The sequence below is a fragment of the Cupressus sempervirens genome, chromosome 7 (assembly GCF_028749045.1).
Source record: "Cupressus sempervirens isolate cs-2001-9-10 chromosome 7, ASM2874904v1, whole genome shotgun sequence".
NCBI classification, from domain to species: domain Eukaryota; kingdom Viridiplantae; phylum Streptophyta; class Pinopsida; order Cupressales; family Cupressaceae; genus Cupressus; species Cupressus sempervirens.
This window is the reverse complement of record NC_143124.1, coordinates 533196544-533223607: the sequence shown is the minus strand read 5'-3', so window position 1 is coordinate 533223607 and position 27064 is coordinate 533196544. Positions and strand designations below refer to the sequence as shown.

General features: G+C 35.8%; 4 protein-coding genes across 7 annotated transcripts in view; 3 read left to right on the top strand and 1 right to left on the bottom strand.

Moving 5' to 3' along the window:
• MEE44 (Nucleotidyltransferase family protein) overlaps positions 1-26710 on the top strand; it is a 195650-nt gene extending 168940 nt beyond the window's left edge. The window contains exons 17-21 of one of the 4 annotated variants that reach the window (XM_089791915.1): positions 24744-25067; positions 25156-25314; positions 25553-25791; positions 25881-25990; positions 26182-26710. The gene's annotated coding sequence lies outside the window, so the exon portion shown is untranslated. Of the gene's footprint in view, positions 1-24732; positions 25068-25155; positions 25315-25456; positions 25792-25880; positions 25991-26181 lie in introns of all 4 variants that reach the window. The other 3 variants (XM_089791913.1, XM_089791914.1, XM_089791912.1) reach the window with 3 other exon arrangements.
• On the bottom strand, positions 13430-16156 carry LOC149547862 (uncharacterized). The gene is made up of 4 exons (XM_089791909.1): positions 15023-16156; positions 14588-14884; positions 14067-14465; positions 13430-13940 (listed from the first exon to the last, which is right to left on the bottom strand). Exons 1-4 carry the CDS (start codon positions 16154-16156, stop codon positions 13554-13556), a joined length of 2217 nt encoding a protein of 738 aa, XP_089648035.1. The 3' UTR covers positions 13430-13553.
• On the top strand, positions 16662-22570 carry LOC149547861 (uncharacterized). The gene is made up of 3 exons (XM_089794197.1): positions 16662-16754; positions 20897-20956; positions 21500-22570. The coding sequence occupies exons 1-3, from the start codon at positions 16662-16664 to the stop codon at positions 22568-22570; spliced, it is 1224 nt and encodes a 407-aa protein (XP_089650323.1).
• LOC149547860 (uncharacterized) lies at positions 22716-24047 on the top strand. Its single transcript, XM_089791918.1, has 2 exons — positions 22716-23479; positions 23594-24047. Exons 1-2 carry the CDS (start codon positions 22856-22858, stop codon positions 23936-23938), a joined length of 969 nt encoding a protein of 322 aa, XP_089648044.1. The 5' UTR covers positions 22716-22855; the 3' UTR covers positions 23939-24047.
• Positions 26711-27064: the final 354 nt, after the last annotated feature.

The window sequence follows — 27064 nt, the reverse complement described above, 5'->3', positions numbered from 1 at the left end:
AAAAGAAGCCACATCATGGGTAAAAGAAATCTTCTTTTAATCAATATTCTAGGCTTGACCTTGATAAGTTAGTTTGAATGCAGAGTTGTCCCATTTAGAAAGTATGTTTAGACAAAAAATTGACATCTGCCTGCCTAGATGCCTATTTTACAAAAAAAATTCTAATGTTCTCAAGAAATCTACTACTTGAAAGTGATTATGAAACTACTAAACTCATATTAATCATTTATAACTCCACCAAAGCTTGATATGTTCCACTAGGCAGAGACATCAGTACTTGAGTTTCAGATTCCACAATCTTCTTAAATCAGATGTTTCCACATTTCTTTCCCACTCCCCCACCACGGCAGGGACTTGAGCTGCTCGCACAGCCCTTGTTTATTTATATGTATTATTATCCATTAATTTAACATATTGAGAAATATGAAGTTTCCACATATCTTTATTGATTCTTCTTCTTCTTTGTCTAGGATCTATTATAATAATTGTAATGTGCTTTACTTTTATTTGATATTAGAATGGATATGATTATATTTTTTAACGAACAATATATTTTGATGTAGCATGGAGAAAAGGACAACAAATTGAAGAGAAATGCCTCCTAAAGGATAAATCACAAGAAGAAAAATAGACGTCAATTCAATCCAAGTATTATTTAGTTACGCTATGGGGATCTGTTATGTAAGTGCATGAAATTAGTATTGTTGAATATGTTATTGATGTAAAAGGTTGATCATAAAGGTCATATAAATTTTGAAGAATTATTCTAAGAAATAGAGATTTTGAATGAGTTGACTCCCCACAGACCCAGTACAGACAATATGAATGGAAGAAGAGGAGTGAAGGTTATTTTGTGGGGAAAGAGAGCTAGGAAATAAGAGAAATATATGTTGTCTGCAATCCCTCATAGGTGGGTAATGACAATAAAGGAATACAAGTCAACACCTTAGTTTGATATGGTGTGAGGAGTACAAAGGGTTGAAGCAACAGCCAGAATAAATAAGAGATAAAAATTACCATCACAACATATTATCTGAACGTATTGGCTTGATTATATCAAAGCATCATGGATATAACAATCTGAGTCAATGACTATATCCTTGTGAAGTGACATGGGACCAAATGAAGGAAAGAACGTCTATTCAGTGAATAAGGAAATAGAAATAGAATGAGAGAGAACAGCTAATCCATATTCATATAAATATTAAGAAATTATTAAAATGGGAAGATGTGAAAGGGGATATAAGAAAAGAGGTAATATACATTAACTCAACATATTAACACAGAATCGACAATGTGTAGGAGGGAGTGTCGATAACAAGAAAAAGGAGGCATCCATTAAACGGCAACTAGGATTGTCAAATGAAAGGATATGATACACTGAAGACCCAATACTAGAAACAGCGTTGAAGGCAGAAATTAATGGATACATTGAGGGCCAGTGAAATGGTCAGCCATAGTAATCTAGTGAGCAGATAAAACATACAGTGAACATGAAACATTGATTCATTTTGTAGAGTTTGTAAAGACTGACTGGGAGAACGTAATTCGAAATTAATTGCTAGAAGGGCATCAAAATCCTAAACACTGTAGAGAGAGAGATAGAGAGAGAGAGAGAGGGAGAGGGAGAGGACAGAGAGAGAGAGGGAGAGGGAGAGGGGGGAGGGGGGGGAGAGAGGGAGGGAGAGCTTGTAAAGACTAAGTGGGAGAACGTAATTCGAAATTAATTGATAGATGGCAACCAAGTCAAGGGCATCAAAATCCTTCTGATTATATCAAACGCATGAGAAATATATATGTTTAATCAACAGCAATATAGAACAAATGAAAGAATGAAAGCTTTAACTATGATTATCATGGACCAGTGATATTTGCAGTTTAATATATATGTAGGTACGTATGTGTGTGTGTGTGTGTGTGTGTGTTTTGATGCATGTATGGATGCATGCAGATTTGAAATGTTCTATAGGAAACACAAGATAGAAGCTCATATATGGGTTGAAGTGAGATTAGACACTATGTTGCCATGAGTCTAGGGAGTCAATATGGACAACAGCCTTACCTCATTGAGAGTATCCAAGGGAACAATATCAAGGAAGTAATAAAAAATTAGAGATCAATAAAAATAATTTACCAAAAATATATTGGGCGCAGATTTCTGAGGGTTGAAGTAGTAGAATAAATTGGACCTCATCATCCAAGAAGGGACAGACATTGATACAGAGGACTAACTAATAAGTAAAACTTGTCACATCAGAAATAAATATCACACCATCATTTCATAAGACAAAATGTGATAAGGAATTAGAGAGTGACCAGTATATACACATATATGATAGTAATATCATTACTGGTTAACTTTGTGAAACAAACTTCACATTAACATACCAACAAGAGTCATACACCACAGATCTGAATTTCATTCTGATGACACAAGATATCATTTACATATACATAGAGAAGGTATTAGACTGACATTGTTATCAAGATAAACCTTATTTTATATGTTGACGTCTTCAAAACATTGTGCCAATATTCGAAGCTAGCTAGGCAGGGGTCATCACAGTGGTATCAGAGCATATCCTGCCATCCTGCAGGGTAAGAGAGGATATATGAAAATGATTCATTATGAAAGAATAATGCTGAAAGTGAATGGAGATTTGTGTCGAAGATGGTAGCTGTGATAGAGATCTTTGTCTCCGGAAATATGGACGTTATTTTTGTTATTGTCATCTTCAGCTGAAAAGGTCACTTAAGTTTAATTTGTAATATTAAATGTAAATAACATGTGTCATTAACATGCATTGAGGCATGAATATCCAAAGAGTTATAATTAATTATAGGAGTTATGGGAATCTCAAGAGATCTTCGGTTATAATGTGAAGAGTCTCTCCTATTGTTATATATTTGCATCAAGCAAAGGACATTGTACACTTGAACATTTCATTATCAATAACGGTATATTTTTGTTGTGTGGCTGGGTTTTTCTCTTTATTCTTGAAGGGTATTCGCAGGATATTTTTGGTGTTTATTGGTTCGGTTTTGGCTCCTCCTTATTGTTGCTTATCACCATTGAATTTTGGGCTCTAGATTTAACATGGTATCAAAGCCTAGTTGTGTTAACAACAATGAAAGGAATCTATGTTTTAATTTTTCTGCCTCTGGTTGTGTCTCGTTCTGTTGCATGCATATATTATGATAAGGGTTTTATCGCTATTGAGAATCTGGAAATGCTTTATCACCCTGCTTCATGTGTGCAAGAGCATACCTATTTTCTGCCTTCTTTGACTATGTTGGGCACTTGGGTTGTGGGCTTTATGTTTTGCCTCAATTTTATTAGGCATGCAGCTCTCTAGGTAAAGTATCACTTCAAGAAAGTTGGATTCATCAGAGAGGAGAGAGCTTGACTTTTGCATGACCAAATCGATCATGCTCAAAGATTCAGTAAACATTCTTGTTATTGGTAGCTTCGTCCTTGCACGATTTTGTTGAGTTGGTTTTCTTTGTTATTTTTTTTTTGGGTTTGGCTTCATTGTATTTTGTGGCTCCCACATTCATAACTTCTATCGGCTATAATGTCTTGTTGGAGCGTTAAGTTTATTTATTGTTATCATCTGCTGACAGGGGTCTTGGTGTAAGATGACAATAACAATCGTTTTAGTAGCTTCATATGCAATCTAAGATAATTTATTGTGTTGTATGTGATCGTTGACAGAGACTTCAATTTTGATTTTATTGTTGTTTCCTAATTTCTAGTTTGAGTTGGCATATCAAAAGCAATGCCATTGGATGGTGCAGTGATATTGAGGTGTTCTTAATAGTCGATAAAGAATTTAAAATTGCATGTAGAGAAATTGGTTCGACTATGGTTTTAACTTTTGGTAGTCTTGTTTGGGTGAATCCCGTCTTATGTAGTGGAACCTTATGCTCAGGATAGGATAGAAGGTTCAAAATGAAACATTTATGGGAGAAGGCTTGGTGGGAAGGACAAGATTTGGTGATATGTACGCAGATTTGGTAATATCAAATGCGATTTATGGGGTGAAGTTTCAAATGACTTGCTAGAGCATACCGTTCTGCCTCCGTATTAGTTTCAAGTCTCCCTATTTTTGACCATTTTCTTCTCCATTTCAGTCTAGTGCCTTTGCATAAATGATCAAGATAAATACGTCTGATGTGCGCGTGGATACTATAGAAGCTGTTGAGTTTTCTTCACCAGTTATGAATATTACCGTTCTTGGCTCTTGCCAGCTCATCTTCAATTTCGATTTTGTCTAGCTGGCAACAATTTTCCACCATCTTTCTGTCCCTTCTATTTTTCACGTCATTTCCCTTGAGACATTGTTTTTAATAAAGCAATGCTTATAGATGGGCATCTTCGAGGGAATAATTGGTGAATTCTTATTTCGTTAGGTGATTACGGTGAAACACAAAATTCTCACACTAGCCCAATTTTTGCTAAAAGTGGTCATCTTTGCCAGAAGATCATCTTTGCATCTTCGCTTGTCTTGTAACCGACGCACTTGATTTATTAACTAATCTTAGTATTATGGTAATTATGTAAAGTAAGATGAAGTAAGAGAAATCCTAAACGTCTTGAGGCTATGACCATTGTCGGTGAATAGAAAATAAAACTATCGTTCCTTTTGAGTCTTCATTCTGTTTGGTGTTTTGGATATACTTCATGTTCATATCATTGATTTAGCTATCGAGGGAGGATATACGCTCATTCATGTGCTTGTACTTGTCAAAGATGGAAAGATTTAGCTTTGCCGAAAATGGGGGTCTACTTTATGGAGTTTATCTCTAGTTCAGAAATTGTAGCCCAGGACAATCTGGATGTCCTTTGTTGGACACAGTATTACAAAGCTTGGACTTCCTTGGAACTCCATCTTTTGGTAATCTATAGAATTTCATAAAGGTAGCATTTTTGTAACAGTTGAGGTACGTAATCTCTTTTTCTATATATAATTAAGATGTGTATCTTCTGTATATAATTATATTTTCACACATTTTGGAAAAACATCTCAGGCAAAGTATTTGAGTTGATTGCAATATAATTCTTGAGACGACATTAACTAATAAAATAGTAAATCTATGGGAAGACAATAGAAAGTAATTAATATCTCTCGTGGCTTTGTGTTAGTTGTCTATATTGCAGAATGTGTCATGAGAAGGAAATTTGTTTGGCACTCAAGTTGAAGATATTATGTTGATCTTAGATGTTAATATACTGAGATTAGATGATTAATTAGATCACTGAGAATAGTTTATGTTTTAACATTAATGATGATCTCTTTTGGTACATAACTAAGCATTGAGATGAATGTTGCTGTTACGTATTCAAAGGACGCAATGAGATTATGCAATTTGGATAAGGGTGTTGCAAAATAATGATCCTTAGAGGGAGATGTTGATCTTTAGAAGGAGATTTTAGCTTCAGAGGGAGGCTTCACAATTAAGAGGGAGTGCTTATGAAATCCCCTTCATTCTCATATATGTTTGTGGTATTTGTAAAATTTGAGACTTAAATGGAACCTAGTTTTATTTTGTTATTACCTATTTTATTCTTGTGTGAATAAATGAGATTGTAAGATCAACTATGATAACTCTTTCACTATGCGATAGTGAACATCATGTTGAGAGAGTCCATGATGTCATTACGTTGAGAGATTTTGTGATGGGAGTTGGATGTCATGTTGAGTGATTCCATGACAGTTCACGTTGAGAGAGTCCGTCATTAAAGGCTTAGCTGTGTCTTACAAATGTTTTCATGTTGAGTGATTCCATGAATATGAGTATTTATTACAAGTTTTCATGTTGAGTGATTCCATGAATATGAGTATTTGTTACAGGTTTTCATGTTTAGTGATTCCATGAATATGAGTATTTGTTATAGGTTTTCATGTTGAAGTGATTCCATGAATATGAGTAATTGTCACAGGTTTTTCATGAATCTTATAGGATATATGGGATGAGATCTTATCATTGACATTTTGGTTGCAGTCTTGTACGATTGTTCAATTAAAGTTCTCTCTTTGGCTAAGAGGGAGTGTTGAAGATGGTAGCTGCGGTAGAGATCTTTATCTTTGGAAATATGGACGTTATTATCGTTATCATCTTTAGCTGAAAAGATCACTTAAGTTTAATTTGTAATATTAAATGTAAATAACATGTGTCATTCATATGCATTGAGGCATGAATATCTGAAGACTTATAATTAATTATAGGAGTTGGGAATCTCAAGAGACCTTCGGTTATGATGTGAAGAGTCTCTCTTATTGTTATACATTTGCATCAAGCAAAGGACATTGTACACTTGAACATTTCATTATCAATAAAGGTATATTTTTGTTGTGTGGTTTGGTTTTTCCCTTCATTCTCGAAGGGTTTTCCTAGGATATTTTTGGTGTTTATTGGTTCGGTTTTGGCTTCTTACTGTTGCTTATCATCATTGATTTTTGGGCTCTAGATTTAACAATTTGAAGTGGTTCACCCATAGTCGTGACAACAATCAAATAATTCCGTAATGTATAAAATTGTGCACTTTATAAATTTTATTTTGAATATTATTAATAAACATTTAAATATAATTTAAATGAGGGGAAAGGGATGCAATTAAGGGAGAATTGCTAGGGAACACTATTGCAGTAGCAACTAAGAGAGAATCACTGTAAGGGCACCTTATTGCTTTGCGATTAAGGGTGAATTGCTAGGGTACCCTATTGCTAATACTTGGCCATCTAAACCTGCAATTAAGGGAGAATTGGTAGGGCACCCTATTGTAGAAGTAATTAAGGTTGCAATTGAGGGAGAATCGCTAGAACACCTTATTGTAGTAGCATATTAAGGGAGAACCACTACAAGGGTACCCTATTACTCTGTGATTAAGAAAGAACTGTAAAGGCACCATATTGCAGAAGAGACCAAGACTGCAATTAAGGGAGAATTGTGTAGGGTACCCCATTGTAGTGACAATTGAGGGAGAATGACTGTTAGGGCACCTTATTGCGCTATCATTGAGGGAGAATTGCTAAGGGCACCCTATTGCAAAAGTAGTCGAGGGAGAATCGCCAAGGGTAGCGTATTGTAATAGTTAAGGGAGAACCACCAAGGGCACCCTACTGTAGTGCAATCATGAGAGAACTGCTAGGGTAGTCTACTACAAGGCAGAGATTGCATCTCTAAAAGCCTTGGAGATGTAGATCTATCATCTAGGAAGAATGGATATGCCAAATATTGGATATCCATGAGGCCTTAAGGTGAGAGGATTCGTGAGGAGACAATATCATAGATAGAGGACAGGTCCAACTTATGAGATAACTAGAGCGCCATGAAGTCCCCTAACAAGAGCGAAGAACTTGATCACGAACTCTCCCATAAAGATTGGGAAGAGAGAAAGTCTCTTCTAAAAATTGTCACGATGGATATACTAGGTAAAGGATATCCATAAGGCCTTGGGAAGAGATAGTCATAATGAGATGGTGACATAGCTTGAGGTCCATTCTAGAATAACCATATGAGGCAAACTAGAACCTCAAGAGCTCCTCCCAAAGAGCTTGGACCCTGATGACGAACTCTCGCCAAGGAATGGAAGCATTGATCAAGAATCATCAAGAAACCAGATAACACTTAACAAAGGAGGAGAAAATGCTAAAGTACATCAAGATAAGTTTAATTTTTGAATTATTCTTCATATTTTAAATTAAATATTATGATCTTTAGATTTGATGAATCCATATCTGTGAAGTAGTTCTAATCTCAATTAAAATTATCATTTTAGGGTTATTATTTTGGAGGTCAGAGTTACATAACAAGACATCATAGATACCTAAAGTTTGAAGTGCTTGAGGACAAGGAATTTTGGGTAGGGCAGACTATAATGTCCCCTATCTCGAAGATTAAAATTCAATGAATAAATAAATAATAGTAAATTTTTATTATCTTATATTATAATATAATCGATAATAAAGCACGACCATTCATATAATATAATATAATATAATATAATATACACATTACAACTATAAGATAGAAATGCATCATAATAAATAATAATATATGAACTAATAATCAAATTAAAATATAATAACAATTTATTGTTAAACTATACGAGGCCAACGACTAAAGTGGTGACTCTCTACAGACCCAGTACAAACAATATAAGTGGAAGAAGAGGAGTAGACATTAATTTTTGGAGGAAGGGATTCAAGAAATAAGAGGAATATATGTCATCTACAATCCCTCATATGTGGATGCCAACATTAAAGGAATACAAGTCAACACCTTGGTTCTATATGACTTGAGGTGTACCAAGAGTCGAAACAACCAAAATATATAAGAGATTAAAATTATTCATTGCAACATTTTATCTGAACATATTGGCTCAATTAGTTACTTGAGAAAGCAAGAAGTAGGATTCTGATTGGGCGGGATCTTTGGATGACCGAAGGAGTACTAGTGGCCGACCATTCTTTTTGGGTTCTTGGTTAGTTGGGCAAGCAAGAAGTAGGATTCTATAATGCTTTTTACTGCCAATCAGAATATATTGCAGCATCCTCGTGTTCTATGCAAGTATTGTGGATGAAGGAAACCTTGAAGAGTATTGGGATTGATTTGCCTTAATCGATTTGAATAATTTGTGATAATACAATTGCTATTCGTATGTCAAGGAACCTTGTAATGCATTGTGGGATGAAGCATATTGACATATCAAATATTTGATTATCGGAGATAAGATTGAAGTAGGAGAAGTCAGATTGGAGTATGTACCCACAAAGGGGCAAATAGGAGACATTCACTAAACCTTTGTACAAAGCTACTTTTGAGTATCTTTGGGGGAAGTTGGGCATTCTGTTGCTTCCTGGTGCTCGTTGATGAGCATTGATGTGGGCATTGATCCAATGTTTTTCACTTCATATATTTCTAGATCAGTGTTGTGGAGCTTCCTCGTAGGGGGAATAGTGTGTGGCTAGCAAAATAGTGCAATGGTGATAGCCATAGTAAGTGAATGGGTTACTAGTAGTGTAAGCTTGTGCACGTACTTTGGGCTAGAGCCACTTGAGGGGTGGAAGGGTCCCTTACCTAAGGGGGAGCAGTTAGTTTGTGTTGTTCGTGGCCCGTTGCCCTTGCTGTCAATTGGGGGAGAGTTTTGGTGATGGAGAGTTTCACATGCAAAGTTGATTGGTTCTGGTAATTTACTCTCTTTGCTTTGTTATTGCTGAATTTTTCCATCAATGACAAAGGGGGAGATTGTTGAAATGTAGGGTTGATGGTTACCATTTTTGTTGTCATTGGTGTCAACATGGCTATCATTAGTGTCAACATCCTTATCTTGACCCTTGATGTTTTGGTGGTGCATTGGTGGTTGTAAATCGACTGGTTTCTAGTAGTTGTGGCATATCAGTTGGTTATGCATTGATTTGCTTTCTCATCGACAATTGTGCTTCATATGTTGTTCATGACCGTTGGCCCAGTATTGATTATAATCCTGTATCATGCCTTGGTGGTTGCTTGGATCATCTTTGTGGTTGCATGGAGCTTATGATTTGGGTCAATCCTTTGCAAAGCATGTTGATGATTTTGATCCCAACAGTTTTGCCTAGCATGTTCATCATACCTATTGGCTTAGTAGATCGTGGTAGCATGTTGATGTGCTTGAGGATGAGTGTATTGCTCAAGGTGGTGTGTCCCGTTTGAAATTTGTTTTGGTCAACAGGTTTATGGTAGGAATTCGATATTTATATTGATTTATTTCAAGTGTGCATCATGGTGTGTGTTTATGTGATCATATTAGTGATCCTTTTGTGTAATGAAAGTGTGAACTACTCAAACAATTAATTGGGAATGTGCAGTCAATTCTTACCTGAAATTGCAAAGGCCTTTATTGCATATTCTTACACTATGCTATGTTTCAATTACATTTCTCATTATGTTTTCTATGAGCCTTTGTATTGGTTGTGGGCCTTTTTGTATTTGAGGCATAGCTACTTAGGTAGCAGTACCCTTGTTCATGCAATTAGCCTTGTTGTACTAAGTCACCTTATCAATGTCACGTTAACCAGTATTGTTATCATTTCATGAGGAATTAGCTTCTTTGTGGTTTTTCCCAAGCTGGGTTTTCTACATAAAATATGGTGTTCATTGTGTTGGTGTACCCTTGCTTCATTGCATATCTTTTGATGGGGTATTACTCTGCTTTAACCCAAAGATCTTAAGTAGCAGTGGATGTATGTTAAGTGTTTACCGACAGTTGGAAAAGTTTTTTGTGTGGAATAAGTGGTTCATCCCTCCCTTCTCAGTTGTTTGGCCTGTTCAGCAAGGATTAGCTTGTTTGTTGTGTTAAGAATATTAACCAAGATAAACCTACAGGTCTGATAGTACAGACCGTACTTCCTCTTCATGGTAATATATCTCTAATGTTGGCATTTAATAATATATGTATCTCTCCTATAGGTGCGATTTCTAAAGATGCAACTGTTAATGCTTGACCAAACTAAATCTTAGTCTTTACTAACTTGTGTCTCCCAGATCGCCGACTTAGGAAGAATTTAATTAGTGCCAAGTTAGGAAGGGTTATGTCCCTTGAGGGACATACCCTTTAGAAAGGATATATAAGTAGGTTGTAAATGCAGATTATAGGACACACAGTTACAGCAGGCTGCTCCTATAAGCATTTTATATCCTGCAATTTATATCTTAGATTCTCCATCACAATAAAAGGTTAAATATTTAGTATTGTATCTGCATTATAATAAGCACTAATTTCATTGATATTTATATTACTTAGAAGATCATTCTCAAAATATAAGACTGAATTAAAAGTCTAATTAAGAGATAAGGATTTAGTAGAAACTTTACATTGTATCAGAGCTCTGGTAATCGAACCTAGGCTCTGTTAAATTTCAGTAATCAGACTTTGTACACATCAAGCAACAATCTTCTACCTTCCATGGCTTACACAATCAGACCCGAGGACAAGTTTGATGGGAAAGAGCACTTTGAAGCCTGGAAGTTCAGAATCATGCTGATTCTTGAAGAGAACAATGTAAAACAATTCATTGATGGAGCATTCAAACAACCCCGAGTTGAACCTCACAAATCTATCTGGAGCAGAGGAAATAGAAAATCTATTCAAATCATCTTGGATGGAGTTAAAAATGATATTGTACCTATGCTTACAAAATATCAAACTGCCTTTGATATGATGAATGCATTACGAAATGCCTATGAAGTAAACAATGCAACCAAGGTTCTTGCACTAAAAAGGCAACTGAATCACATTCAGATAAAGAAAGGAGAATCGATAAGTTATTACTTCTTAGGAGTTGCCGGCGTTAGAGATGAACTATCAAGCATAGGAACTATCATTAGTGACACAAAATTAACACTTATGGCTATAGATGGATTGCCAGATTCATGGGAGACATTCGCACAAGGAATAAGTGCCAGAGATCAGCTCTCGGACTTTAACAAACTCAAGAATGATTATCTTCAAGAGGAATCTAGAAAATTAAAGAAAGTAGGGAAACCAAAAGTAGAAGATGAAGAACTTCACGTTCTTAATACAAACTCCTATAAAGGCAAGAAGAAGCATTTCAATAAAAAAAAGGGAAATCAAAAGAATCGAAAGCCCAAGAAAGATCTATCTAAAATAAAGTGTTTCAAATGTGAAAAATTTGGACACTATAGATCTAACTGTCCTGAAAATTTCAAAGAACAAGCAAATTGTACAAATGTCATTAGAGAAGAAGCTACTTATGATTCCAAGAACCGTGTTTTGTATTCCTCTTTATCAAATGAAATTTCAAATAAAGTATGGGTAATTGATAGTGGATCTTCTAGACATATAATGGGATACAAAGAAACTCTAGATTCTTTATCAGAGAAGGTTAACGGTGAAGTTACCATTGGTGATAACTCAACACACTTCGTTGAAGGAATTGAAAATTGTACTTTGAAACTAAAATCAGGAAATACTCTTCTTCTTAAAGGTGTATTCTATGTACCAGGGATTAAAAGAAACCTAATCTCATTTACAGCACTTGAAGATGGACACAATGTTGCATTCGTGGATGGCAAATTATTAACTTGGGCTAAGAACTCTTCCATCAAGAAAGCAAAGTTAATTGGTCAAAGAAAGGGATATTTGTATGAATTGAATACAGAATCTAGTCGATCCATTCAAGCCCCAGTTCACGAAGCTGAAGATTCAAATGAAATATGGCACAGAAGATTAGGGCATCTAAATTATAAAACTTTATCAACTATGGAAAAGATGGTTACTGGATTACCCAAATTAAATAAAGACCTAGTATTTGCAAAGGGAGTGCTTTGGGTAAAAGCACCAGAAGTCCCTTTCATGATTGTACTAGGAAAAAAAATAATGTACTAGAATTAATTCATTCAGATTTATGTGGACCTATGTCTGTTCTTTCTCTTGGAGGATTCTGGTATTATATCTTGTTCATAGATGACTTCTCTAGGAAAACATGGATTCACTTTTAAAAATGCAAGGAATTAGAAGAAATCCTACAAAGATTTAAAGAATTCAAAGCATTAATTGAAAATTTTTCAGGACATAAAATTAAAGCCCTTAGAATTGATAACGGAGGAGAATATATCTCAGACTTGTTTAAAAGGTTTTGTAAAGAATCAGGGATTAAGAGGGAGTACACTGTTCCTATAACCCAGAGCAAAATGGGGTAGTAGAAAGAAAGAATAGGACAATTATAGAAGCTGCTAGGGCTATGATTTTTGACCAAAACCTAGAATATTATCTTTGGGTAGAACCCTCTTGTACTACTGTATATATTCAAAAAAGAAGTCCTCACTCCTATTTTAAAGATAAAACCCCTGAAGAAGTATTTACTAAAGTAAAACCTAATATAAGTCATCTTAGAATTTTTGGATGTCCTGTATATATCCATGTTCCAAAAGAAAAGAGAATCAAGTTAGAATCCTCTGGGAGGAAAGGTATTTTTGTAGGGTATAGTGAAACTTCTAAAGCATATAGGATTTTCATACTTGGACAAAAAAATATTGAACTTAGCAGAGATGTAATCTTTGAAGAAGATCTTGCATTTAAACTAAGTTGCCGATTCGGGTTCGGGGACGGGTTCGGGTTCGGGGTTCGGTTCGTGGGTTCGGGCAATTTTTTTTTCCCCATTTGGGTTCGTGGGTGGGTTCGTTAGTGTATATATATATATATATATGCAAAAAAAATATAAACTCATATAGTTGTAAAAGTAAAACTAAGTCATTCCATAGTATGAATATATCAATGTTACTTGATTATTGATCAATGCCAAATGTCAAAGATAAACATTAAATACTCACTCATTAATCTATGCTAATGTTGTAAATAAAATCATACATTGAATTACTAAAATGCAAAATGGAATTTCAAAACATAGACTACTTCATCAGATTGATAGATAATAAATTATGACTTAATAAAGTTTGAAACTGTGAAACATAGTGATAAATCATAAATGACTCAATGAGTCAATGACAAATGTTTAAACATAGTTTATCAAAGATGCAAATGCCCTTCAAGGGTCAAATGGGTCATCAAAATATGAGGGATCAATGGCTTCATCCTCATCTATATCATTGACATTTTCCACATCATTGGAACCCAAACCGGTTCCACTAGCCCCAGATGCAGCCACATCCTCCTCCTCGTCCTCCTCAACATCTAGCAAGGCAATTCTAGATATATCTTGGACAGTCATATCCAAGTTAGAAGTCTCAGGTAGTACATCCCACAACTTCTCTGGTCCCTTCTTATATCCTGGATCCTTGCGTGATAAGAGGCGCCAGTTGTTGTGAATAAATACCAAGTCCTCTGCTTTCTTTGAACCCAACCGGTTACGCTTCACTGAGTGGATAAAGGAGTATGTACTCCAATTCCGCTCAGCAGCAGAAGAGCTTGCAACCTAGAGAGACAACCAACAAATTTTAAAAAATTAGCTAAGTAATTTTACAATACAATAGGAATTTAAGAGTGCTAATTCGACAAGCTAAGTAGCCATAAGAAAAGGAAAAAAAACTTAAATACATACTTGTGACAAGATCTTAATGGCAAGAGGTTGGAGGTACAGGTAACTTTCCCCATGTAAGTACCACCATCCAATGGCATCCAATTTACTTTGGTCATTGATTGCATCAGGCTCTGCATTTTTGCTTGAGACAAAATCAACAAACTCTCTCCTAACATTTGATGCCACATCAGGATCACTAAAGAGCCTGTTAAGTGCCCTCTTATACCCAGCAGCAACTTCAGGATCTCTATATGGCGCCACTCTACCAGGAATCGCAAGTATCTCACTGCTATAATATCTAGGAGAAAGTGCATATGCCAAGAGGTGCAAAGGTGTAGTCATCTTGTTCCAACGATGTAGAACAATTTTCTCCACCTTAGTGTACAAGGTATCAGGATCCTGCTCTCTCCTCTGAATGACCTGGGATGTCAAATGATGTACATGTAAGTTATCTTGATGTAGTGTTAATAACTTAATTAAAATCAAAAATCAAAATCTCTCAATAAACAAGGATAAAGTATTGTATAAAAATTTAAACTTACTGATTTCATTCTTTCTAGCATAGAGTCCATGGCATCATATATGTTTCCCAAACAAGGCTCATCCGTGTCGGCATACCGAAGCATAGACATGATGGGCTCGGTGAGTTCTAATGCATATTCCACCCTATTCCAAAAATTATCACTCAAGATCAAATCCTTTACAGTTTTGGCCTTTTCTGTATCAGCTTGCTTCCATCCACCCCATTTGTTGCTAATAACCATTTGACCCAATGCCTCTTTCACCCTCACAAGTCGTCTAAGGACGATTGTGTGTGAAGCAAACCTTGTTTCAGCAACCTATTACCATGTTAATTCAAATTGTAAGTTAATATGATAAGTTGATAACACAAAAATTTAAGAATATGTATTAAATTTTGTAAAGTATGACACAAAAATTAATATGATAAATGAAGCTAAATAAAGTTTAAAATTTACCTTCAATAATTCCAAGCGGGAGAAAGTTCTGAAAATTGCTTGTGACATATGGTGGTTTGTCACAAACATTTGGATCTGCTCACCCTCCTCATACACATTTTTCATCCATTCAATTTGGCTGCCCATTGTTTTCATCACCAAGTTCAAGGTGTGGACAGTGCATGGTGTCCAAAAGATATGCTCATATCGTGCTTCTACCAAAGCACCTGCAGCCTTACAAACTTTAGCATTGTCCGTTATTACTTGGACAACATTGTCAACTCCCACGGACTCTATGGATTCAATGAGAAGTTGGGCAATAAAATTTGCATCCTTTACTTGCCCTTCACAATCAACCGCCTTCAAAAACATTGCCCCCTTGGGGCAAACAGCAATCACATTTATTAAAGGACGGTTTTTGCAATCTTTCCATCCATCAGAGACAATGGTCACCCCCGTTTGGATCCAAGAATCTCTTATTGGTTTGAGGAGGTTTTCTACATTCTTTCTCTCCTTATGCAATATGGTGGTTCTCAACTTTTCATATCCAGGGGATTGGTAACCATGAGGTGCATCATTTATTGCTTTCACCATCTCTCTCCAATAAGGGGATCTCACTAGATTGAATGAAACACCATTTGTAATGAGGCAACGCCCAACCTTTATGTCAGCAATTTCTCTCTTGTCATTTTCAAATGCCGTATCTAATGGGCCTCTCTTGCGGGATGCGGGTGTTTCTATTTCATCTTCATCCATAGATGGGGTAGGTAGGAAGGGATGTGGTTTACTAATTGTTTGAGAGGGTGGTGTTGGTGGTATTTGCTTTGACTTATCTTTTTTTACCTTTGACACTAACCTATCAGCCTCTTCTTGTTCTTTTAACATGCCTGCTATTTGAGGAGCTGACAACCCTTTTTTACCTCCCTCTGGGGGCCCCTCACACATGGAAATCCCTTGACCTGGTGGACCTATCAAATGATGTTTAACCCGGAAATAGGAGCTTCTATATTGGTTTTGGCAAAAATTGCATTTCCATATATACCCTCCCCCGCCAGCACATTGCTCAATTCTTGTTGTATACTTCCACAAAGGAGAGCCTTTATCAATTTTAAATCTTTGGGATCCCACCCCACCCACTGAACCCTGACTACTCATTCTTGGATTCTTGCAATCTATAAAAACAAATTTAAAAAAATATTTCAAAACTTATACAAAACTTGATAAAAATTTAGAACAATAAATATAAAAAATTTAAAAAACTAAAAACAAACTATGAAAGAAGCAAAAGGAAGGATCAAATGCATACCTGGAACACTCAACACTGATTATTTGAAGGATTTGAAACTCCACAAATAATCTCTACAACCTTCTCTTCAAACTTGCAAAATGGCCACACCAAAATGAGAGAGCAAAATGACAAAGCAAATGAGAGATTAGATGAATGAAATGCATCTAATAGGCCTTACTTTAGGGTTTGGCAAAAAAAAAAATGAAAAAAACATTATTTTATTGCTTTTTTGGGCCACTTTTTGGCCCCACCTGCCGCGGGTCCGCCCGGATTCGCCCGGGTCCGCGACCGGTCCGGGCAGGGTCCGCATTTTGGCCTGCGGGTCCTCCCGGGTCCGTGCTTGCACGGACCCGGGAGGACCCGCAGGCCAAAATGCGGACCCTGCCCGGACCGGTCGCGGACCCGGGCTCGGATCCGGACCCGAATGAATCCGGACCCGGACCCGAGCTCCAGGGTGCGAATCCGGTAACTTAGCATTTAAAAGAGCCATAATTTCTGATGAACCTTCTCCTTTATCTAGTTTTGAAAGAAATAGTGAATCTGGTCCCAGAGGGAGAACTTAGAAGAAATTGAAGATGAAATTCAAAATATGAATCTTGAAGAAAATTAAAAGAAAAGAACAGTTTGGGTCATTAAAACAGTTGAAGCAGCGCAATACTTTGCTGCACCTTCCGGAACAGTCAGAGAAAGCAAAAGACCTAAAAGATTCTTTGGTTATACAACTATCATAAGTGATTTATCCAAAACAGAGCCAACCAATCCCTCTGATGCTATTAAACATACAGCTTGGAAAGAAGCAATGACAAAATAATACCAATTTATTATGAAAAATGATGTTTGGGAACTTGTTCCAAGACCTAAAGAAAAATCTGTTGTTTCTTCCAAGTGGATATTTAAAATAAAGCGTGCTGCTGACGGTAGTATTGAGAAGTATAAAGCCAAATTTGTAGCTAGAGGATTTTCTTAGAAAGAAAGGATTGATTATGAAGAAACCTTTGCTCCTGTTGCTAGATATCCCTCCGTAAGAGCAGTCTTAGCAAATGCCACATCAAAGGGATGGAAGGTACATCAGATGGATGTGAAAACAACATTCCTAAATGGAAAGATATCAGAAAAAGTATATCTGGAGCAACCTGAAGGATTTGAAACTCATAATCCTAACGCTTTTGTTTGTAGGTTCAAGAAAGCTCTCTATGGGCTTAAACAGGCTCCCAAGGCCTGGTATGAAAGAGTTGATAAGTATCTCACCAGCTTAGGATTCTCCAAGAATGAAGCTGATCCAAATTTATATTATAAAAGAGATAAAGATGATATGGTAATTCTAATACTATATGTTGATGATGTACTAATAATAGGTGATTATCATCTCATAGATCAATGCAAGAAAGATCTAACTAGACAATTTGAGATGAAAGATTTGGGACTCCTTCATTACTTCCTAGGACTGGAAGTACGACAGAATTCTGACAGTATCATACTAAATCAAGGAAAGTATACATCAAATATTTTAAAGAAATTTGGAATGTGGAATTGCAAACCTATGTCTTCTCCAATAGAGACTAATCTACATAAACTTAAGGAAGCAGCTGCAGAATCGCCATCCATAGATTCTACTCTCTACAGACAGATGATTGGGTTCTTATGTACTTAGTAAATACAAGACCAGATATTTGCTATGTAGTTAATGCCTTAAGTCAGTTTATGTCTGAACCAAAGGAGATTCACCTAGTCGCAGTTAAACACATTATGAGACACTTACAAGGCACTCGTAATCTCAGACTCAAATATGAGAAAGTTGCTTTAGACTTACATGGATTCATTGATTCAGATTGGGGTGGAAGTGTTAAAGACAGGAAAAATACTTTAGGATGCTGTTTCAGTTTGGGATCAGCGATGATATCTTGGATATGTAGAAAGTAGTCTTTAGTAGCGTAGAGTTCCATAGAAGCCGAATACATTGTAGCAACGATGGCCTCCTGAGAAGCAGTATGGTTGAGGAAGTTAGTTGTGGGATTATTTGGGCAAACTATGAATCCCATGATTATTCATTGTAATAATCAAAGTTCCATAAAGCTCTCAATGAATCCAGTTTTCCATGACAGGTCCAAGCATATTGAAATTCCTTACCAATATGTAAGAGATATGGTAGACAGGAATTCTGTAAAATTGGAATACTTTTGCATTGTAGATCAGACAACAGACATACTCACCAAGCCTCTATCTAGAGTGAAGATAGAGCACTTTAGGAGGAGACTTGGTATGGTTGAGTTGTAATCCATTTGTACTCTCTTGATTATTGATAAAATAATTTTATTTCGTCAGTCTATTGACTGTTATGGGCTCCACCAGTTGTATTCATTATTTAAGAGGTGACGATCTCTTAAAATAATGAACACACGTATAAAACATTATGAGAGGTGACAATCTCATAGATAATATGCTAAACAGTAGAGTTCTACTGTAAGATCTAGATGAGTTCAAGATCATATTGTGATGTTGACATTGCTATGTTCATGGGTCACAAATTGGATAAAGGAAGAATCTTAGTATTCTCCGTGTTTATCTTGTATTCTGGTAGATCTTAAAACTCAGAATCGTGTTGTGATATGGAAATACCAATTTCTATGAAATCATAACTTGAATAAATGAACAGATTACTCTTCAGATTTATCTTGTATAATATCACTAGTGGCAGTGATTTGTCATATCACAGGTTTAGTAATATGACTTTGTATCATGTGTTCTATGATACCACATACTAAGAAGAGACAGACAGATATAGAGTATTAATTCTTGCTTATTCATCTGTATTGGTGATGCTAGATATAATATCTCTCTGTAGAATTATCAGGTTAAGAGGGAGTGTTAAGAATATTAACCAAGATAAACCTACAGGTCTGACAGTACAGATCGCACTTCCTCTTCATGGTAATATATCTCTAATGTTGGCATTTTGATTTAATAATATACATATCTCTCCTATAGGTGCCGGCAATTTCTAAAGATGCAACTATTAATGCTTGACCAAACTAACTCTTAGTTAGTTAGTCTTTACTAACTTGTGTCTCCCAGATTGCCGACTTAGGAAGAATTTAATTAGTGCCAAGTTAGGAAGGGTTATGTCCCTCGAGGGACATACCCTTTAGAAAGGATATATAAGTAGGTTGTAAATGCAGATTATAGGACACACAGTTACAGTAGTTAGCTCCTATAAGCATTTTAAATCCTGCGCTTTATATCTGAGATTCTCTATCACAATAAAAGGTTAAATGTTCAGTATTGTATCTGCATTATAATAAGCACTAATTTCATCGATATTCATACTACTTAGAAGATCATTCTCAGCATATAAGACTGAATTAAAAGTCTGATTAAGAGATAAGGATTTAGCAGAAACTTTACATATTGTAAGTGTATGTCACCATCTACAAGTTAATGGCAATACTGAATTTGGGGTTAATAAAGGCTTACAGTATGATGGTTATTAGTAAGGATCAGTTAATCACTTTCTCAAAGCATGCTACTTCTTTACCTAGGTTTATCCTTCGATAGGGGCCATCTATTTATTTATCATAAATAATGAGCATCAACCATGATAATAGAACTGTTAATAAACAGATTTATAATACTTATTAATGGTCCTTGGTACAAGATAACCTAGTTATGGGAAATCTCCAAGATATTTAATTATATTACTAGGCATTTTGTTATCATGTCAATAAATTTTCTGTGAATTTACAACTGGCCTCCATAATTTGTTGTATCCATTTTGGGGTTCTAAAACAGTGTCAATCATGCTACTCGGGAAAACACAATGCCCTAAATATGACAGGATATTATAGTATGTTCTAATCCATCATATGCTGCGATTTGTTTGAATTTATTAAAATCTATAACCAGAATCATCGCCCTGTCATCTCTAAGGCTCTCTTTCTTAAATGATATTTCTAATTTTCTAATGATATTTTAGCTGTTGCAGTTCCCCTGAAATCATTTCATCTATATGTTCTCCATGAGGTTTTGGCAAAAAACCTTTCTTCATTAAAAAGTTTCTTATAGTTTTTGTCCTGTGGCACAACTTAAAAATATAACTATTGTATGAAATGGCACAATGCTTTTCATGTATGAAGGTTGTAATCGAAATAATTCTTGCATTATTGTCCAAAAGGAATCTGCTGGAACCTTGTTGTTTCTGGAACACACAGTTTCATGCCTGAAGGCGTTCCTTTCTATTGCGATGCTCTAAGTAGCCGAATCGCTCCCCCTAGCCCATCGTTTTTGGGTACGAGTCGATTCGGAATCAGAAATCGAGGGGAATCGACTGTGGGCACGAACAGGAATCAGATTTTCGTTTCATTTCGTTTCATAGCGATTCTGTGCTGACGTGGTGATTCCACGTCGACTCCTTGACTTTGACCGCGGGGAAAACCCTAAAAAATCTACGTAAACATAACGCGGCGTCACTTTTTTTTGGGTTATTTCCACTTTTCGCGGCCATGTTTTACCTTCTCCTGCGTGTGTTTGCTGAGCTCTGGGGTTTGCAGCTCTCCTGCATTTGCACAGACAACCTCCATTAACGTGACTTCGACCTTGACCTGTGTCTGCAGATTGCGACCTTCAACCACGCGACGCGACCATTATCCAAGAAAATCGGCGACCTTCATCTGGTTTTTCCCTCCATTGTCGACCATGGATTTTTTTTAATTTTTATTGCTATGGTTTCAAAAATTATGAAAAATATTATTGTGTTTTCAAGGATAGTTTTAATTTTTACTACCATAGTTTCAAAAATATTATTTCATTTTGAGGTTCAAAAATATATGTTTATTAAATTATATATTTATGATTTATCATTAGAAATATGATAAGGTTCATAAACTTGAGTTTATAGTATATCATATAGTTTATTTTAAAAGGATATACTATATAGAGTTTATAGTATATCATTTAGTGAGTTTATAAATATGAGAGTTTATAGTATATCATATACAAGTTTATAAACACTAAAATAATCATATTTTTATAAACATATATGATATATATTAATATAATATATATATAAGTATATTATTAGACTATTACTATTAGTAAATACTAAATGCTAAATAAGTTTATTAAATATTTTTTATTTCAAGTTTTATTATTTTACTATTGAAATTAAATTATCTGTTTTAAAAGTTATTCTTGTATGAATTGCAGGGTGCTAGCAGTTATTCAAATTTAACGTGGCAGACACTACTGCATTTACTGTCAACCTAGCTTCACCATTATGGAGGCATGTGAACATATTAGAGCATATCCCTGGTGGAGGGACATGTATTTGGATATGTCCCGGATGTGATGTGCAGTATACAAGTTCATACAGCCGAGTGAAAGGGCATTTGTGTGTGATTCCTGGAAAGGGAATCAAAGCTTGTCCAAGAAAAAATAAGGTACCCATACCGGTTTCTAAAATAGCAGCATATATTAAGGAACAAGAGGAAGCGGATGCAAGAATTGAAAGTAGGTATGGGCATCCGTTGTTGAAGACCAAAGGAAGGGGCTCACAGAAGTCACGTGCTTCATCATCTCAAAGCTATACACCTAGTGCTGCTCCTGATATTGTTGTAGAAAGCCATCCATTTATGACGAGAAATGAAGATGAGACTAGTAATCTGAAGAGAGCAAGAGGACCATTGGAGATGGCATTTAATAATGATTATAGAGATATTGCTGATGAAGCGATTGCTAGGTGCCTCTATGCAAACGGTTTATCATTCAATGTTGTCAGATCACCCTATTGGCAAGACATGATAAGAAAAATAAATGAAGCTTCAAAGGGGTACACAGGCCCAGGTTATGAGAAGGTTTGTACCACTTTATTGACAAAGGAGGTCAATATAAAAACTTCATTGGCTCCTATTAAAGCCTCATGGAAAGAAATAGGGGTGCCCATTATTTTTGATGGGTGGAAGGATGCAAAAAACAGACCCTTAATTAATGTGATTGCAATGTCCCCTAAAGGGGCAATGTTTCTAAAAGCTGTTGATTGTGAGGGTGAAGTAAAGGATGCACAATTCATTGCTAACATTCTCATAGAATACATTAATAAAGTAGGCCCTCAAAATGTTGTCCAAGTTGTAACAGACAATGCAAAGAACTGTAGAGCAGCTGGTATGTTAGTTGAGAAACAATTCCCACATATATTTTGGACACCTTGTGCCGTGCATTCACTCAACCTCACGCTACAGAAGTTGGGTACTAAAATAGCTTGGATCAAACAAGTTTATGATGAAGCTTAAGATATCCAAATGTTCATAACGAACCACCACTTTTCCCAAGCCATTTTTAGATCATTCTCGCGCTTGGAGCTATTGAAGGTAATCCAAAATTCAAATACTACAATTTTATGTTTTACGTTAGTTATAACTTGTTATCTTATTTATTTCAGCAAAACTATATATGTACATATTCTTTATCTTTAATTACTTGTTTTTTAAATTTTCAAATAGGTTGCTGAGACTAGATTTGCATCAAATACAATTGTCTTGAGACGGCTTGTGAAGGTTCGAGAGGCACTTTCTAGTATGGTGATCAGCCACCAATGGAACACATGGAGGCAATCCAATAATGAGAGGGCAATTGATATCAGGAGAAGGATTTTGGATGAAACTTGGTGGAGTCGTGCAGAATACCTTCTTAGTTTCACAGAGCCCATCCTAGGTATGATACGCTTTACTGACATGGATAAGCCATGCTTGGGGGAAGTTTATGATGGAATAGACTCAATGATTGAGAATATGAGATCTGTCATAAATGCAAAAGAGCAAGACCCTGAAGAAACCTTCTTCAAGGAGGTGCAATTAATATGTGTTGAGCGATGGAACAAAATGACCACCCCACTCCATCTTCTTGCCTTCTCATTGAGTCCCAAATATTATAGTGAAGAGATTCTTGCTTTGCCAACAAGGGTGCCACCATATCGTGATGCAGAAGTAGGTGAAGGGGCTAGGAAAGCTATTTCTAAACTCTTCCTTGATATTGAAATGGAGGATGCAGTTACAAGTGAATTTGCTGATTTTGTATCATCCACTGGTCATACTCTTGCTGCTATTCGTGACAAGTATAGGAAGGATGCTCACTCTTGGTGGTACCTCAATGGCCACAAATCGCCAAACCTCCAAATTCTGGCAATCAAAGTTCTATCACAGGTAAGTTTGTATATACTATAAACTCTAAATCTGGTTGTCATTTTGAAATTAACAAACTCATTTGATTTACTTAAATTTTAGAGACTCCAATGAGATCTTCCTTTGCTTCATTAGGTTGCTAGTTCATCTTCAGCTGAACGAAATTGGAGTACATACTCCATCCATTCAGTGAAGCGCAATCGGTTGGCATCAAGCAAAGCTGAGGATTTAGTCTATGTGCATTCAAACTTGCGCATTCTTACTCACAAATCTGATGAGTACAAGGAAGGGGCAGCAAAATTATGGGATGTAGAACCGGAGTCTACTGACTTTGATCTTCCTATTGGTGCACCAGCTTTACCAATGGAGGATTTAAGTAGCCAGCATATTTTTAGTGCAAATACCAGTGGGATTCAATCATCTAATGTCAATGTTGATGACAATCTTTCTATTGATTATGACCCATATGGTTCTGATTAGTGAGCTGATCAGTGATACTGATTTCTAGTATTATTTCTATTGCAAACAATAACTATATTTCATGACACTAGCTCGATCTTTTGATATCGAAAATTGAATTTCAGATTAATTACTTATGCTAATTAGTACTTATGTTTCAAAGTCTGAAATTTATAATGGTTTTGTTTAGCTGCTAGCATATGTGTTGGTATTTAAATTCTAAATTTAATTTGTTTTTGATATTGGTATGTTTTCTAGCAGCAGACATACATATATATATATATATATATATATAGATTTTTTGTATATATATGTGGACGTACCCGTACCCGTACCCAACACCTAAAAAAAATTCTGCCATACCAACGTTTCGTACCCACGTACCCGTACCCGTTCCTGTACCCGATTCGGCTACTTAGGCGATGCTCATGCCAACTATAATTCTTTTAGCTATTTGTTTCTCAAATCTTACTTAGTTTTATCATGCTGCATTCTTCATCAACCACCTAACCATATTTGTCAAAGAGTATTTCTGATCTGTCTGTTGATAGTCACAAGGTTGATTTCAACAATATAGCTTCCCACAGTAAGATTGTAAATTGTAATAGAATGTTAGGGGCTTGCCATGTAATACTTGTACTGTGAAACAATGGATACTATAATGTGATATGTTCTTACTTATGACAAACAATATGATGTCCAGACGTCTATACAAAAGATGCATGAACCTATTTGAGATTCATTCAGATTTCTTGCACACTATGGGTTTGTTTGATGCATTTGACATGTATTCTGATATCTTCAAAATTATGTAGCTTTTCTGCAGACAAATTGGAGCATTGGCTAAGTAAGATGCCTGCATGCACTTCTTGGAAGTTATGGCAGCAAGTGTGAACAATCAAAAAACAAAGAATCATTGCTATAACTACAGAAAGATGATACAGATGCCCTGAAATGTGTAACAGTTGGATTTTGAACATGTATGCCGTTTTATATAGCAGAAGTGCCAGGATTTTCAAGTTGAATGAGAGCTGGTTGCAATGTTCCTAGGACTTCTCATCTAATAGTCATATGATATCTGTTTATAGCATTTATCATCTTTTATCATCACATATTCACTGGCACTCTGAAAAGCAACAAAAGTCCATATGTATGTGGCTTTCTAACCCAATCTTTGTTGTATAGAAGCATGTTGTTGATATTGATGTTTTCTTTCTGACTCTTCAATTCGTTTGCAGGGTATACTATGCATGATGCAGATAATCTTCTATGCTGCATGGATTTGTTAGAGCTGAACTTTTTGCAGGTCACTGGCCTAGTGGACCACATTGTTGCTCTCCGCTGCTTATAATATGTGCGTTGATTAGTTGGGGAGAAATAAGTGCTACACTTGTGAGGTGGTTTTTTACTTTTATTCAAGTTACTTTAAGTATTATATTATTGCCTTGTAAAAATTTTCATATTTCTGTTTGTCAAAACTGATGTGTTGAGGTCGGAAACAATAATATTATCTTTGTTTAACATAATCTGTCCCTGCAGATTTGATGAAATATGAATATGAGATTAGAAACAAGAAGCTGGATTGGTAAACCTTACCTATGAGTTCAACTTTTTTTACTAATGTTTTCCATCCAGTTAAGTTCAAGCTCTATGCCACTGAACGAATGTTGATGTCAATAAACGCTGGTTGGTTAGCATTTCCCTTGAATACATTGCAATGGTGGAGCACTGGTCTTTACAGTCCAGATAATAATCAGAAAAATAAATGACAGTGCTATACTCAATATGATAACAAAAAGAGAATCCGGCTTCTATGAAAAATATTTGCAGTCTCAACAAGTCTTTTAGCTCAATGTTTGATGCATTACAAACAGGCAAGTTGCTCAGTCTACTTTGATATTTCTTTCATGTTTTGAAGATTGTTCACAATAATAATAATTATTGTTCCCATTCAAATTTGTAGGGAATTGCTCCATCTGTTGCAGATAATATACTGCAACGAGTCTAACCAAGCATCATAAATCTTCATGGTTATTGAGGTCGACCTATATTTGAGAAGTATGTTCTATAAGGGTAAGTTCTTTGAATGATGCATTGAGAAACATATAATTCTACTTGCTTTTAGCCTTGTACTATTTGGCAACTAATGGGATAGTGATTTGGAACTCAATAAAGTTTGATGATGCTTTAGAGTCAGAAAGCTGAATTTTGAGAAAGATGTGCAATAAATGGCTAAATATTTCTTGGTTCTATTGATCTTCCAGGCAGAAGTGAAGTAGGTGGAGCTGCCAAGGAGATTTGACTTCTTAATTTCCCAACCGGGGTTCACTTTCTCATGTCATGGACCCAAGGTTATGCTATAAAAAATTTGATGCATCAATGGGACTGGTATAGCAGTAGAGGTTGTGACGAGAAGTCATTCCACCAAACCAGCTTTATTGTGTACAACTAAGCACTCACATGCAAAAAACATAAGGAATTTTTGCAGCAATTTGAAAATGTGTCTTTTGTTCCCAAAGTCTTCCGATCACAGAAATGTACTTTTCAACTCAATGCACCACACATTATATGACTTAGCATTGATTATCTTAAATGACCCACTTATTTGCCTTAGGGTTTGATCCATCTGTAAATGCAAAACAACCGTAATTGATTTTTAGGCTGTGCATATTAAAATTGATTTTTGATGGGAGAACAGGTCCAACTAGAAACTGTCCTGGATTGGGAGAAACCCTCACAAGGATTCTGATTTTGTAGTATCTTAATGAGAGTTAATATTCTGTTGTCATTGAACCCCAGATTATGCAATATCTAAACTGATGTACCATGAAGGCTAGTGTAGCCCTAGCCATTATGATAATATAACCATTCCAGAGAACCTGCTTCTTGTCAAACTTGTAACGCTTTTAGGCAAAAATGAAAGGACATTATACGAGCAATATGAAAAGGTGGCTTTTCTCACTGCCTTACAAAAACATGTATGCAGTCCAATCCAAAGGATGATCTTGATTGCTGCATCCACAACTGCAATATCTGTTCCATTTAGGTACACAAACTAATTTCATTCCATAATTCTTCTTTATAGTCAACCATATCATATCATCTCAAAAAATTGATGTTATTTACCTAATATCAAAATTAATTTCT